General features: G+C 42.7%; 2 protein-coding genes across 2 annotated transcripts in view; one reads left to right on the top strand and one right to left on the bottom strand.

The window, feature by feature from the left end:
- zfc3h1 (zinc finger C3H1-type containing) overlaps window positions 1–5,015 on the top strand; it is a 44,431-nt gene extending 39,416 nt beyond the window's left edge. The window contains 6 exon segments of the mRNA XM_084335597.1: window positions 381–546; window positions 957–1,057; window positions 2,776–2,877; window positions 3,086–3,125; window positions 3,666–3,728; window positions 3,890–5,015. Of these exon segments, the coding sequence (XP_084191723.1) occupies window positions 381–546; window positions 957–1,057; window positions 2,776–2,877; window positions 3,086–3,125; window positions 3,666–3,728; window positions 3,890–4,024 (607 nt within the window). The 3' untranslated portion in view covers window positions 4,025–5,015.
- A 1,655-nt stretch (window positions 5,016–6,670) lies between these two features.
- Window positions 6,671–16,136, bottom strand: part of LOC311245244 (leucine-rich repeat-containing G-protein coupled receptor 5-like) — a gene marked incomplete at its 3' end in the record, with an annotated part of 69,934 nt that continues 60,468 nt past the window's right edge. Inside the window, exons 11-15 of the mRNA XM_084335079.1 lie at window positions 15,331–15,402; window positions 14,453–14,518; window positions 10,352–10,477; window positions 8,361–8,464; window positions 6,671–7,563 (exon numbers count right to left, since the gene is read on the bottom strand). Of these exons, the coding sequence (XP_084191205.1) occupies window positions 6,671–7,563; window positions 8,361–8,464; window positions 10,352–10,477; window positions 14,453–14,518; window positions 15,331–15,402 (1,261 nt within the window). The remainder of the gene's footprint in view (window positions 7,564–8,360; window positions 8,465–10,351; window positions 10,478–14,452; window positions 14,519–15,330; window positions 15,403–16,136) is intronic.

Below are 16,136 nucleotides of genomic sequence, written 5' to 3' on the forward strand. Positions count from 1 at the left end.
AAAAAAGAAAAGAAAACACATATTCAATACATTTTTGAATGTTTACCCTTTAAATGCCAGTTTGTGTGATGGCATCACAAATTATTGTTAAAGAAACACACAAAAAGTAAAATATTTTCAATATATCAAATGCAAAGTACAGTCCTGGACTGATTTTCAGGACAACGCTTCATAGGAATATCATTATTTTCCGCCGCCATACAGTATGGCCACACATACAGGTGGGAGGTAAAAGCAGAACTCTTTGACTCCCCGTGTTTCTCTCTCTCTCTCTCTCTCTCTCTCCCTCCCTCCCTCCCTCCCTCCCCCTCTCCCTCTCCCTCTCTCTCTCTCTCTCTCTCTCTCTCTCTCTCTCTTCCCCCCCCCCCCCCCCCCCCCAGTTATCTCCTCTTTACTAGCAGTAGGCTGACCGGAGTCCTGTCCAACTCTCGCGACTTCCGGACGTTTTCGGAGATGGTCCAGCGCTGCCTGGCGACGGTGCCGTCGCGCCTGGAGGTACCCTTCAGCACGGCGCAGTACTGGAGCTGCTTCCGCTTCCACAACAAGGCAAGGCGTCTCCCTCTCTCTGCCCCCCCGCGCCTCTCTCTCCGGCCGCCTCCGTACATCTGCCCCCCCCCCGAGAACACGGTGTCAACTTGGAAGGAAGGAAGGGCAAAACATAAACATAAACCTGCCGTTCTAGACTGCGCTTGACTTCCGTTGTCAGTTGTTTATTATTATTAGCAAACACTGCAGTATAGGAACTGGAGCGGCTAAACCGGTCCAAGCTGTTTCCCACCGACGCATCAAACATTCCACTGAAACCGTGGAAACCGTCTGTCATTATATTTTATATATATAAAATAAAAATAAAAATGTAAGATACATTAAAAAATGTATAATAACAGATTATTATAATATATATAATTTTTTTAATTTTTTTTTACTTTTATGAAGTATTTTCTTGTGTTCTTCAGGTGGTGGCACATTATCTGAGCTGTTTGCCACAGTCCCAGCATGCCCTTGTCCTGGAGAGGCTACGCTACACCCTGCCCAACAACACTGAACTGGGCCTGAGGTACCCACCACACTGCCACCTAGTTATCTCCTGTTTACTGGGTCATGAGGTACCACCACACTGCCACCTAGTTATCTCCTGTTTACTGGGTCATGAGGTACCACCACACTGCCACCTAGTTATCTCCTGTTTACTGGGTCACGAGGTACCACCACACTGCCACCTAGTTATCTCCTGTTTACTGGGTCATGAGGTACCCACCACACTGCCACCTAGTTATCTCCTGTTTACTGGGTCATGAGGTACCACCACACTGCCACCTAGTTATCTCCTGTTTACTGGGCCATGAGGTACCACCACACTGCCACCTAGTTATCTCCTGTTTACTGGGTCATGAGGTACCACCACACTGCCACCTAGTTATCTCCTGTTTACTGGGTCATGAGGTACCACCACACTGCCACCTAGTTATCTTGTGTTCTGAGCAACCCGCGTGGCTGACGCACACAGAGTTAATCTCGTTCTTCCACCGACATTGAGACGAATTACAATCTCTTTGTCCTAACGAGAAGCTTTATCGACTATACATGTTTGGTGAGATAAGACCCCCGTTGACCATATTCACACGGTGGCCATTTTGCTCTTGTGTCATGCTCAGATTTCACAGAAGGATTAAAGCTTCTCTCCAGGTTAAGAGAGTTATATAAGTATAATTGTGCGGGAGATGTTTTATCACGTTACATTGGACTGCACACGGCTGATGGTAAAGGCTCAGTGTTGCACTGGCTGTGTGGTTGCTGCTGTTTTGACTGAGCACCGGGTTTGTTGGTCTCTAGACTGTAACGTCCAGATGGTTTAACTGTAACGTACAGACGGTTAGACTGAGGGTTTGACTGTAACGTCCAGACTGTTAGACTGAGGGTTTGACTGTAACGTACAGACTGTTAGACTGAGGGTTTGACTGTAACGTCCAGACGGTTAGACTGAGGGTTTGACTGTAACGTACAGACTGTTAGACTGAGGGTTTGACTGTAACGTCCAGACGGTTAGACTGAGGGTTTGACTGTAACGTACAGACGGTTAGACTGTAACATACAGACAGTTAGACTAACATACAGACTGTTTAAGACTGTAACATACAGACAGTTAGACTGTAACATACAGACTGTTTAAGAGAAAGTAACGTCCAGACAGTTAGACTGTAACATACAGACTGTTTAACACTAGCACAGCCATGGATAAAATGCCACTGATTCGCGCCAGGAACGGGTCAGATGACACGACAGCTTACCTGAGAAATATGAGAAAAATAAACAGTGTAAACTATATAATTACCTCTGAATATAAAAATATGAGGTTTACCACAATGAAATGTAGGTTTGAGTGACACATAAAAAAAATATATATATATATATATATTATAATTATTATATTTTTTGGATGGAAGAGCCACACATTGACGGGCAAAGAGCCACACGTGGCTCGCGAGCCACAGGTTGGCCACCCCTGCGCTAGACGCTTGCAAAGTGCTGTGACTTTCGTCTGTTCCAACGGCCCATATGTGGCCCAGAAACGGTGCCAGATAAAACTGGTACTTTTAGGAAAAGTCATTGAGTGACAGAGCTGGAGCTCGACCGAGTGACGAGGATACATTTATTGAAAATGCCTAGGGGTCATTTGACCCCTTGTCGGCTGTGCTAGTGTTACAGTTAGACTGTAACGTCCAGACAGTTAGACTGTAACGTCCCAACGGTTAGTGTCAACTTGTCGCCATACAGGTTGCTGCACCAAGAGTGGCAGGATGGGAACATTGAACATCTGAAATTCCAGGCCAGGATGTTGAGCAGTAGCATTCCAAAATGTTTGGCCAGCTGGAACATGTAAGTCTAGGCTTTCACTCCTCTCTGCTAACCGGCACTCAAGAGAAACTTGAGAAAAGTTTGTCTTTCAAGATATTTGCTTGGCCTTGGTCCTTAACCATCAAATGCTAATGGGGGTGATTTTTGTAATTGGATATTGTTGTGTAAAATAATATTCGGGAGGTTACCTGCAGCTAAGCTTACAGCTTTCTCTGCTGTGTCTTGGCAGAGCAATTGCTGTGGAGAGGCATCTCAAGGAACGATCAGAGGTGAGTTAGTGACTGGGGGGGGTGGGGCCGGGTGGGGGGGGTGCAACAGGATTAGAACAAATATACACCAGATGAGAATAGCGGATGAATGCAGGAAAATCGAGGTGTCTGACCTGATCTTTCAGATTTATTACATTTCTTTTCCCTCAGTTCCGTTCTGTCTGTCAGTGTCGCTTTATTGGTTTTTCCATTATGAACCTTTAACCCAACTGTTCCATAAAAAAAAAAAAAAAGGAAAATCATGATCATTTCATTTTGTTCAATCTTATTTCTCCTACAGGCTTTTTGTCACTGTTGACAAAAAAAGTGTCATGTATGTACGGTGGTTTTAACGAGTCTTTTATGTGATGGTAACATAACGTCACTCAGTTTGGGTGTTATTATCGAAAAGACCGTTGACTAAAACCTCTGACTCCATTCCACGCTCCTTGTTTACTTTTCCTGTCGTCCTTGTCCTTCGCTAAACTGACACGCTGCTCCCACGTTTGCTGTTTTTTTTTCTTTTTTTCCTTTTGTTTTGTGCCCTTGTACGTTTTGTAGGTGCGACGTCTGTATCAGCAGGCCCTCCAAAATCTTCCACTGTGTGCCATCCTATGGAAAGATGTAATTTGCCACCTCCACGTTTCTTAACACAAACACACACATAGTACATTTTGTTTTGTTTCGTTTTTTTGTTTTGTTCGTTGCACCTGATCGGAGTTGGCGCATGCTCACCGTCTTTCCCTTCCCTTCCCTTCCCTCCTCTCCTCTCTCTCTCGCTGCAGCGTCTACTGTTTGAAGCTGCAGAGGGAGGTAAAACTGATAAGCTGAGGAAACTTGTTGACAAGTGTCAAGAGGTGGGAGTGAGTCTAAGTGAACCCCTAAATTTAGGCCTGGGCAGACTGACGCAGGATCACTGACACCCACTGCACCAATCTCTTGAGATTAAAAAAACTAACTAAAAAAAGAAAAACGCTAACGTTTAGATCGGAGGTAGATTCCAATCAGACCCGACTAGTGAAGCTGACTAGGTAAGCGCCTGAGAAGGGGGCCGCCCGCCTGGTTAGTTGCCCCTCCCGCAGAGCTGCTATCGCGCGCCAGGGGGCGCCAGAAAGCAAGGATGCTCGTCACGGAAGCCAATGAACTCCCTCGAATGTCCAAACCTCTGGGGCATTTATATCACCTTGCATCATGTACGTAAGTATAGACCCTGCTAAGTGACACAGTCTTGCTTTTTTTTTTCTATTTATAATTTAAGTGTTCCCTTTTCTTTTTTTTGTACTGTCACTTTTTATTTTGATTTAGTTTTCCCTTTTTTTTTTTTACCTGAGGTTTGGAGTTTTGACGGACTATGACATGTCACTGTGGTGTTTAACATCTCGTGTGTGTGTGTTTTAAAGGATGTTTTCCCCCTTCATAGTGATGCTGCAAGAAACTGTACCATAATTGTCTTTTTGTTCCGGTGTCTCCAAAGTGAAGAGATTGACTCATTTCGCCCATTTGTTTAAAAAAATGATTAAAAAAGAAAGAAAGTTTAAAAAAGAAAAGAAAGAAGAAAAAGAAAAGTGATTTAAAATTTAAGTCCATGTGAACCTGGCCACCTGCAAGTGTTTCTATTTGGCCTATTATTATTATTATTGTCTAGTTGTATCTTTGAGACTGCCAGAGACTGCTGAACGCTGTGAATATCACCTGCCATACGACCAATGGGGAAGGCCCTTTTAAACGCATTATCAGTAGTCGAGGATGAGGTAGCCAGGGTCTAGTTAAAATGTTATGTGCAATCCTTTTCATTTTGTCAAGTTCTATGATTGAAGAGTATTATTAGCAAGGAGCCAGAGAAAGTCCTTCAACTGTTATTTTGTATGTTCATGTTCAAATGTGTTTATATTAAATTATTTTTTAATGATACTTTTCTCTCTTGTGTTTATTTTCGTCTGAATTTACTGCACTTGGGAGGAAGATTTATTTCCTATATAAATTTCTACATTTGGTCATTTAGAGCTGACACTTTTATCCGGAGCGACGTACAAGTTCTGTACAACAAGTCAGCAGGAAGGGTACAACTTCAGCCGAGTAACGATGTTCGTCAAACAGTGTTGAACTTGGGTGTTGAGTGCATAGTAGTAGAGATATATTAGCATAGTCGGTAGTAATATAGGCAAGGGAGATTATTTAGTAGCAAAGTGCATGATAGTAAAAGACCGTACGAATAAGGTGGACCTTACAAACCATCACATTAGAAGATAAGTCGGTGAAAATAACTTTAATCATAAAAGATGTATTTTTTTCCAGTACATAATATTTGCAGGGGGATTAGTCCTATTACAAGATATAACTGATACTCTGATGGGATGACCATCTACACACGCATACCAACAGCAATAGTACAGTCCACACCAAACCAAGTTGAAACGTGTTCGCCTTCAAATCCCACTGGTCATTGGACACTTAACAGCGATATAGTAGTATGTGATTTTTATGTCAACAATTTTGCCCACACCAACTCTCATGCAGTACACCGAGTAGGCTCTAAGTATTAGCAGGTCAGAGCCATCAGGAAGTTCTCATTTGTCTTGCTTCTTTGCCTGAGATAAATCGGTCAACATAGTGCCAGGCTGCGTTGTACTATGACCCAGTTGCATAAATACCCTTTTGGGGGAAAAGGACTTTGAAAAGGTAACGGGTCGTGTTATGGAAAATGTTATTTTTCATCCTATTACATTTGTACAGCTTACTGGGCCTATTAGTGTGTGCAGTGTACAGACGGCATGTTTTATAGCTCTGTTTAAATACATATTTCTCTAGAAAGCTTTAGCTAGTCAAGACAGTCTGACAGAGTCTTAAGGGTCAGGACAGCTTGACTTAGATATGACACATTATGGCCAAGAAAATCACATCTTGTTCTTTTTTTGTTGTCTTCCTATCAATCTTGTGCCAGATATGACAAAACTTTGTTTTCCATTTTGTCATCTTTGTTTTCATTAGTCATTCCAAATGAAATGGTGTATTTAATTGTAAGTCTGACCAGAGCTCTTTTCTCACTTTCTGGTCAGACGCTCGTGTTTCACTTAGTCTCTGATTTGTAAACTGAGGATACGTTCTGTGGCCACAGAAAATAAACTACTATCTGAATTTCTACAGTTTCATGGGTTAGCTCATTAAAAATATTCCACGACAGTCATGATCCCTCTGACCTTTGCCCTTTACAGGCAAGCATTAGCTCTTCATCATTCATGGGCAATATCTTTTGTATGATGTCTTTTTTTTGGATGATTGTAATAAGTTAGGTTGTAGTATTGTGGATATACTGAATGTGTGTATGTATGTATATAGTGTCCGTCTGTGTATGTATATATATATGTGTATACACAGTATATTGATATGTGGGACTTCGGCACCCAGGAAGACTAGCTGGTACAATTGACATCATTGACAGCTAATGGGGATCCTTTTAATAAACAACAAGGCAGCCCTGTAAAGTAGGCCTTTTCTACAAGGACCTAAAGGCCTGTACGGGTTTGCAGGGTTGCTCCTCTGGAGGATGTGTGGTTATCGTGTTCTCTCTAAAGCCTGAATAACGTGCTTCTGAGAAACCTACAGAGTTCTTTAAAATGGGGACCGAGGAACACGTAGAGGAGAGGGTCCAGGCAGGTGGGCAGCGCCATGAGAAGCAACATTATGGACCGGGTCGTCTCCGGGCTGTGGAGCGGAGGTAGCCGGAACAGGGAGGAGAGGGACAGGAGAGCCACGGAGAAGAAGACCAGGCAGTTTGTAAGAAGGAGCAGAGTCACAGTACGGTCACCCCTTGGCTTTAATAACGTCACTTTCTCTCTGTGTTTGCGCGGGACATTGTGGGTGACCGTCATTACTAGATAGCAGAGGAAATTGAGCACTACCAGGGCCGTGTTGTAGCCCAAACAGATGGAGTGTCTCTTGGAAAGGGCCACACATTGGGAGGAGAGACTATCTTCGCCCACGATGAGAACGGGCAGGGCGGCGATCGCTAGCGCCAGCGTGCAGCAAACCGCCGAGATCCCTCCGACGACGCCCCCCCGCCCCGATACGCCCTCCTTAGCCCAGAGGTCGTGGATCGGACGTCTGCATTCGAGGACGACCGCTCCCATCAGGAAGAGGCAGACCTCGGATGAGAGTGTAAACAGGAAGTCGGTCACTCTGGGAGCCGCTCCTCTCTCCCATAGGCCGTACGCGCCGCAGTGGCCCGCGGTCTTCTTGACGTCCGCTACGGCCAAGGTGACGGTGGAGAGGCCTGTGAAGAGGCGGACCCAGAACAGGGCACCCAGGAGACGGTGGGCGGGGCTTTTAGACGTGGAGGAGAGGAAGATGGACACCAAAGCCAGGGAGTTGAAGACGACTGAGAGGAGGAAGATGGTCCACACGCCGAAGTGCACCAACCAGCTGCCGAGCAAGCTCTGACACAGGTGGAATTGGCCCGGACCTGAAGAGAAATCATTTGTCTTATGTGTCCACAACCCCATACCTTTTATCTTTTGTGAGTTGAGTTTTCAGTTGGTCAAATGAATCTTCAGTAGGCTATGTAAAACTGAAATGTCAGAAGTTGTACTTATTATTTTCACTGGGTTAAAGGAACATGCCAACATTTCGGAAAATTAGCTTATCGTCTTCTCCAGAGAGAGACAAGAAGATAAGATACCAGTTTCCTCTCTGTGCGTTCAGTAGAAAGCTATCTGGCTGCACGTTAGCCTAGCTTGGCACAATGAATGGAAGCGGACAGTGCCGGTTAGCCTTCGGGAGAGTTGTTAGTTGGACAATGCCTAGGCTTAACCGCCACTGTCCGCTTCCATTCATTGTGCTAAGCTAGGCTAACGTGCAGCCAGATAGCCTTCTACTGAACGCACCGAGAGGAAACTGGTATCCATCTTCTTGTCTCTCTCTGGAGAAGACGGTAAGCTAATTTCCCAAAATGTTGGCGTGTTCCCTTAAGCGATTTCTCAGTATACTCACCTGGGATTGGATAACAATGGACAGGTCTCGCCTCAACACCAAGCTCCACAACCAAGTCCTCTTGAGCAGAGTCCACTATGAGAAGATGGCAGATATACAGTATATAGGCCTACTTATATTTTTGAAAGAATTAAACTATTATTTCTGGCTAGTAAAACGTGATTAAAAATGTTTTACTTGTGAAAATGCTCTATCTCTCACACACAACACACACACACATACCATTAGTAGTTACAGCGTAAGTTTCCAGTTGAGCCTGACTGTGTTTACTGATGTTGTCAACACTGCCAAGGGTCCATTGGTAGGGGCACTTTGGCTTGTCACAAGAAGCTATAAACACACAGCACTGGAAGGCAAACGGCATCTCTGCTACCCTAGGACCAGCACGCAGTCCAGAATGACACAACACCAATTAACACAGAAAACGACAGAACACCAATTAACACAGAAAACAACAGAATGATGGAACACCAATTCACACAATCCAGCTAAATGATAGAACACCAATTAATACTAGGGATGCTCGATATTGGCTTTTTTACCTATACCGATATTGTCCAACTCTTAATTTCCGATACCGATATCAACCGATACCGATATATGCAGGGTTTCCCCCCCCAAAAAATGGAATAATTTCAGGTAATTAACATTACATATCTCTTGTTGTGGAATTAACACAACATTATGCATACTTTTGACAATAAATAAAATCAGAATTTGTTCTTACTTGCTTGCCTGGGTAAATAAAGGTTATAGAAATGTAAAAAGAAATTTTTATTTTTTTGAAAACCGATTACGATATTTTCCGATATCACATTTTAATGCCGATATCGGCCGATAATATCGGACATCCCTAATTAATACACAATCCAACAGAATGATGGAACACCAATTAATACACAATCCAACAGAATGATAGAACACCAATTAATACACAATCCAACAGAATGATAGAACAATTCACACAAACAGAATGATAGAACACCAATTCACACAAACAGAATGATAGAACACCAATTCACACAATCCAACAGAATGATCGAACACAAATTAACACAATCCAACAAAATTATAGAACATTAAATAACACGCAAGACCACAAAGTTAAAATACACATATGCATTCATGCATACAATAATACACAATACAATTAATTTACAGTGAAAATGTTTTTAAGTGCATGTAATTGAAAATCCCTAAATGTCACACATTCTTTACACTTATGCTGTTGTGTGGTGAATCGAAATGAGCTCTTTTGAACCAGTACTGAAAACCAACTCCACCGGTCTAGTTGTGTGGTAATAAAATAAACTTCAACTTGAACATCTGACATTTCAAATGATAGTCGCACGACTTGAAACCAGGTTTCTCCGATCTCATTTCTGGGACTTCCCCAACAGTTTCAAGTTCAAGTTTCTTTAATAGTTGTCATACAGAAGAAGTACAGAATACTTTTATACAAAATGCTTCTTACTGTTACGCTCCAGAGACTGTGCTAGACAAAGATAAGTATGAATAAAATAAGATAAGTATGAACACTGACGGTCATACACATTAAATGCACCGACAGTTGGTACAAACAAAACTCTTAAAACTATAAATATTAACAAAAGTAAGCACAGTCTCGACGGAGCGCACACAGACAGGCAGCCGGTCGTTGCGGCGCCATCTTGTGCCGAGACCTTATTCGTAGCAGACGCTTTGATGTGTCATAGCATGTGTTATGTACTAGGAGCCTGATCACTCCTGTGTCACTGTGCATGCAGGCCTGATCACTCCTGTGTCACGGGGCATGCAGGTGAGGGCTGCCAATTAGCTAATTGCTGCTGATTGGCTACCTGCTGGCAGCTTTAAAACCAGCCCTGGTAACACACATGCAGGGTCTGTGGTTAGAGAAGTGTTGGGTAACAGATAGCTATCACGGTCTTCTGTCCTTGTACTTTAGTTTACACCAGTAATTCCTTAATAGAGTAGCATTTTGAGTTTGAGCACGGGGTTTTGGTGTTGGTTTGCACATAGGTTGCGGGCCTTTGAGCCAGGGTCGTAACAGCATGGTAAACACAGCTGTAACTAACACGATTAATCGTGGGTCCATTCCACTTAGGTCTGTCGGTGCGACGTTATTGTGCCTACAGATTTGCCAGCACGGCTCACCGGCACACCGAAACGTAACGGAGCCGTTATTGATATGGTTAGTTACGGCTGTTTCTGCTATGACAACAAGTAACAATGTCTGCTGTGAAAAAAAAAGGACTCATCACCTGAGTCTTGGGAGCTTGTGAAGGGCGACTGTTTCTCTCAACTCCAAGTTACCGGCCAACCGTAGATGGGTGAGACCCTGAAGACCCTCCAACACAAAGGAGGACAGCCGGTTGAAGGAGAGATCACTGGAGAAGAGATAGAGGTGGGGTAGATGGTGAGAGGTGGGGTAGATGGTGAGAGGTGGGGTAGATGGTGAGAGGTGGGGTAGATGGTGAGAGGTGGGGTAGATGGTGAGAGGTGGGGTAGATCAGTGGTTCCCAAAGTTGGGGTCGCGACCCAAAGGTGGGCCGCAAGCAGCCATGGGAGGGCCACGAGATGATTTCCAAAAAAATATTATTTTATTTTGTCAGGCCACTGAACTTAGAAGCAGGCCAGGACAGTGTTTCTAGTTGTATTCTAAAATTCTATTCTATTGTATTCTAAAATGTGACTATATGGTTTTATATTAACTTAATAAATAAACAAAAACGAAAAATCTACTTATTTCAACGAACATTTCAAACTAAATAACAGATTATGCACATAAAACGCTGAAAACAACCGAAGCAACAATAGTATTTTAATGAGGCTATTATTATCATTATTATTTTGCAACAAGTTAGCCCTCTCATAAATAGCACATATAAATGAATAACTAACTTGAACTAACTTAATAGGATTGAAGTGATATTTGGCTTAAAAAATCGGTCTCCTGAAAAAAAAAAAAAAAGCCCGACGATGTGCATTGGGCCGCGGCTCTCTGACGCCTTATTTTCTGGGTCCCGGCCTGAAAAGTTTGGGAACCCCTGGGGTAGATGGTGAGAGGTGGGGTAGATGGAGAGAGGTGGGGTAGAATAGATGACGAGAGGTGTTCAAGTTCAAGTTCCTTTTATTGCCACACGGCGGCCAGGCCGGTGGAATTCATACACGGTGCAGGTGTTAGCTGCGACGATACACCACATAAAAGACACAACGGAACAGTATACAGTACAGAAATACACCACCTAAAAAAAATACACGATGGAACAGTATAGGCTACAGTACGGGGGGAAAAAATACAAACATCAGGTGCAATGTAACAGAAAAAACCAGAGAACATGACAAGCATGGGGTGAAGATTAGGAGGAGTTGAGCAGCTGTATGGCCTCGGGGAAGAAACTGTGGTTGAACCTCACAGGTGCGGCAGATGACGCTCCAAAACTCACTAAACAGAGGGTCACGGTATTATAATCATACAAAATCCTTTAGGATGTTCATTAGGATCATATTTGGAACATGTTGTCAAGATATAGGCTGTGTTTCTACCCAGCAAAAACAAAAAACATGTAAATGTTTGTCAATAAGAGTGATCTAAGTTCAGAGCACCTCTCACTCACTGGCCCCTGTGTGGCTGCAGACTGTGTTCCAGGCCACCTCTCACTCACTGGCCCCTGTGTGGCTGCAGACTGTGTTCCAGGCCACCTCTCACTCACTGGCCCCTGTGTGGCTGCAGACTGTGTTCCAGGCCACCTCTCACTCACTGGCCCCTGTGTGGCTGCAGACTGTGTTCCTGGCCCCTGTGTGGCTGCAGACTGTGTTCCAGGCCACCTCTCACTCACTGGCCCCTGTGTGGCTGCAGACTGTGTTCCAGGCCACCTCTCACTCACTGGCCCCTGTGTGGCTGCAGACTGTGTTCCAGGCCACCTCTCACTCACTGGCCCCTGTGTGGCTGCAGACTGTGTTCCAGGCCACCTCTCACTCACTGGCCCCTGTGTGGCTGCAGACTGTGTTCCAGGCCACCTCTCACTCACTGGCCCCTGTGTGGCTGCAGACTGTGTTCCAGGCCACCTCTCACTCACTGGCCCCTGTGTGGCTACAGACTGTGTTCCAGGCCACCTCTCACTCACTGGCCCCTGTGTGGCTGGCAGACTGTGTTCCAGGCCAGTGTTTGGCTCCCTGTGCAGCTCATTCAGCTCATTGGGTCACAGGTCCATAGGGGCTGCTCTGTGACCCAACCAGTGCTTTGTGTTGCAGCAGTGTTACCTTCATGATCAATGGTAGTTGTTGTTCCACAGTATTAACTTGTGTGGCACAACACCAGGCTGAGAGTTCATCACAGAAGAGGTCAGGACTCAGGAGACACAACGTAAAAGCTCAGTGGGTTTTCTAGTATCTATCTATCTATCTATCTATCTATCTATCTATCTATCTATCTATCTATCTATCTATCTATCTATCTATCTATCTATCTATCTATCTATCTATCTATCTATCTATCTATCTATCTATCTATCTATCTATCTATCTATCTATCTATCTATCTATCTATCTATCTATCTATCTATCTATCTATCTATCTATCTATCTATCTATCTATCTATCTATCTATCTATCTATCTATCTATCTATCTATCTATCTATCTATCTATCTATCTATCTATCTATCTATCTATCTATCTATCTATCTATCTATCTATCTATCTATCTATCTATCTATCTATCTATCTATCTATCTATCTATCTAGTATCTATTTATGTACTATACATTTATCTACTATATATCTTATATCTATCTAGTATCTATCTACTATCTATGTATCTAGTATCTATCTATCTACTATCTATGTATCTACTATCTATCTATTTACTATCTACCGGTATTTATCTAGTATCTATCTACTATATATCTATTATCTATGTATCTAGTATCTATCTATCTATGTATCTACTATCTATCTATTTACTATCTATTTATCTATCTACTATCTATCTACTGGGTCTGATACACAGCACTCTCGCCTGTTCTTTATTTTTCAAACATATTTTTATTGTTTGTTTTTTCCAAAACAAACATAAAACAATCACCAAACAACAAAAACAAAAACTCGAAACAAAAAAAGAACAATGAAGAAGAAAAAAAAATAAAAAAGGAAAACTAAAAGCAGAAACATGAAAGGGACAGCTTGAATAACAATAATATTTGGCCCAAGGCTCTTATTGTTTTTTCTTGTGACAATGCTACAAAAAACTAAAATATACAAATACAACTCATCCAGTAACCAAAACCCAGCACTCACAGGACTGATGTTGTGAGTGTTTGAGATGCTGCATTACCTCTCTGAGCCACTGAACCCATCAGTTACTTATTTATTTGCATAGAAAACATGGAAGAAATGTATGAAGATTATGTACTTTCACATAATACTTCTCTACTTTTACTTACTGTATGTAGAATTTGAATGGAGGACTTTTACTTTTACCAGAGTACTAATTTATCTGGTTATTTCTACTTTTACTTTTATGGCGTACTTCTTCCACCACTGTCTATACCTCCGGCTTTTAATTAATATTGTGGGGAAAACTAGACCATTAATCATGAATAACAATAGCACAAAGTAGTAGTAACTTCACAGCAAGGTTGAGCGACCACGGAACAACCCCTATGTATGCCACGCCAAACAACCTGAATTAGAATCAAACACTATCTGCAAAGCCATGCAGGGGCTAGTTACTCACAGTGATCTGAACTCCCTCAGCTCCCAGACATCCATCTGCCTTACAAGATCCAGCACTAATAAGACACAGATTCATACATTTTCTGTATATTATATATATAGCCTCTATTATGACGTAGACCACTAAGAAAGCAAAACACACCATGTTCATCTGGGTGATTGAGCACTTAAAGGGGAACTATTTTACTATTTCTTTCACTATTTGGGCACTTTTACACTTCCTGTGAGTTTATGGAACACCTCTGTTTTTTTTTTTTTTTTTATTCATTGTTTTGTATTTCTAATCAAGTCCTCAAAAACAGCATTTTTCTACCTGAAGATCTTAAGCTGTTTTGAGACTGGGCTCCTAAACCACTGTGTGGCCTTCGAAGCATCTGGGACATTAACATGCAGTGGTGTCTCTCTGACATCACAAATCAGCACATTTTCAGATGACTCAGTTCAGTGAGGGTGAATATTGTGAGAGGAGAATTGGAAGAATGCGCCAATATGAGAATTAGAGACATAGATCATATTAATATAAGTCCACATAGCTAGGAAACAATGCTAAACACTGAAAAAGGCCATTTATAAGATAGTTCCCCTTTAAAAGAGTACTGCCAATTAGGAAAAAGGATTATCACTCACATTCTTTGGATCTTTCTACAGGCTCTGAGGCTGGGTACACGCTGGATCAGGTTATGAGACAGGTCCCTACACAGACCAGAGGCAAGTGGTTAAAACCCACCCAGAGCAGCCGAGTCCTAACTGGTTCTGCATTTGGTTGCAAATCTGACCTCATCCGTGTACAGTAGTTGTACAAATTGTATTTTGAACAAGAACAGTTATTCTGACACAGAAACAGTTGCACCCAGGTTTAGTAAAATGTATGCAGACTCCAATAAAACGTAAGTAAATTTCTTGTATGGTGGATATGCCATACCACCAGTTAAACATTATGCTAATGTCAGTATCCATACCATACCCCCAGTTAAACATTATGCTAATGTCAGTATCCATACCATACCCCCAGTTAAACATTATGCTAATGTCAGTATCCATACCATACCCCCAGTTAAACATTATGCTAATAGCAGTATCCATACCATACCCCCAGTTAAACATTATGCTAATAGCAGTAGTCATACCATACCACCAGTTAAACATTATGCTAATAGCAGTAGTCATACCATAGCACCAGTTAAACATTATGCTAATAGCAGTAGTCATACCATAGCACCAGTTAAACATTATGCTAATAGCAGTAGTCATACCATACCACCAGTTAAACATTATGCTAATAGCAGTAGTCATACCATACCACCAGTTAAACATTATGCTAATAGCAGTAGTCATACCATACCACCAGTTCAACAAAGATTAAAAAAGATTAGACCTATGGAAGAGAATGAAAATCGTCAATATAGTTTTACATTTCAATACACTACTGTATATTGAATTCTCAAATGAACTTTGATTCTCTATTGAGATTATTACATTCCTATAGTACACAGATAGATCCTTACAGCTTCTGCAGGTTGGGCAGGTTCTCACAGAGGGCACTGGGTACAGATGAGATGCTGGCACCTGTGATGATGCTGATAAACAGTGAGAGATGACATAGTAAGATCAACCATTATTACAAACTGGATGTTCTCTAGATTACAGCAAGACAGACAGATGAATCAGAGGGGGCCGATAAATCAGAAGGAGCTGATAAATGAGAAGGGGCTGTTATATACTCGTACTGGCAATCGCGTCCCGCTCTTCGCCATAACGAGATATACCTCATCTCCTGTACCTACTGTACTAACATGAACGAAAACTAAGCACCCTTGCACTTAACCAGGCCCCGCCCCAGTATCCCCCTATAAGGTACCAGGCCTGGGCACCACTCCCCCTTCCTCTTTTTTGTTTTCCATCATGGCGGACGCTTTGCGCCCTGTGTAACTAGTGAGGATGAAGTGTAAAGAAAAATTGAACAATGCCGGAGATTTTCCAGCCCCTGGAATCTTCGGCATGTTCCAACGGCGCCTCGTATGGGTTCTCCTGCTCTGCAGCTTGATGCATTTCGATGCATCTGCGCGTCGAGTTTATCCTGGTGTTTTCCTCGTCTGTTGACAGTAGTCTGAGGGACAGCGTGCGATGTGTAGCTATCGGGCTAACTCGCACCCAGGTAAGGACCTGTGCCATCAGGTATTAACGCTGGTGTTAGTACATACTGCTTGTTGTTCTGTAGCACAAGGGGCATGATGTCTGGGTAAACGTCCCTCGGAGTGGGACGTTTTTCAGGCTATCCTGGAGCGCGCTGCTAATAACTAATGCTGTAATG

Source organism: Notolepis coatsorum (assembly GCF_963971535.1).
Source record: "Notolepis coatsorum genome assembly, chromosome: 18".
In the NCBI taxonomy this organism is placed as follows: Eukaryota; Metazoa; Chordata; class Actinopteri; order Aulopiformes; family Paralepididae; genus Notolepis; species Notolepis coatsorum.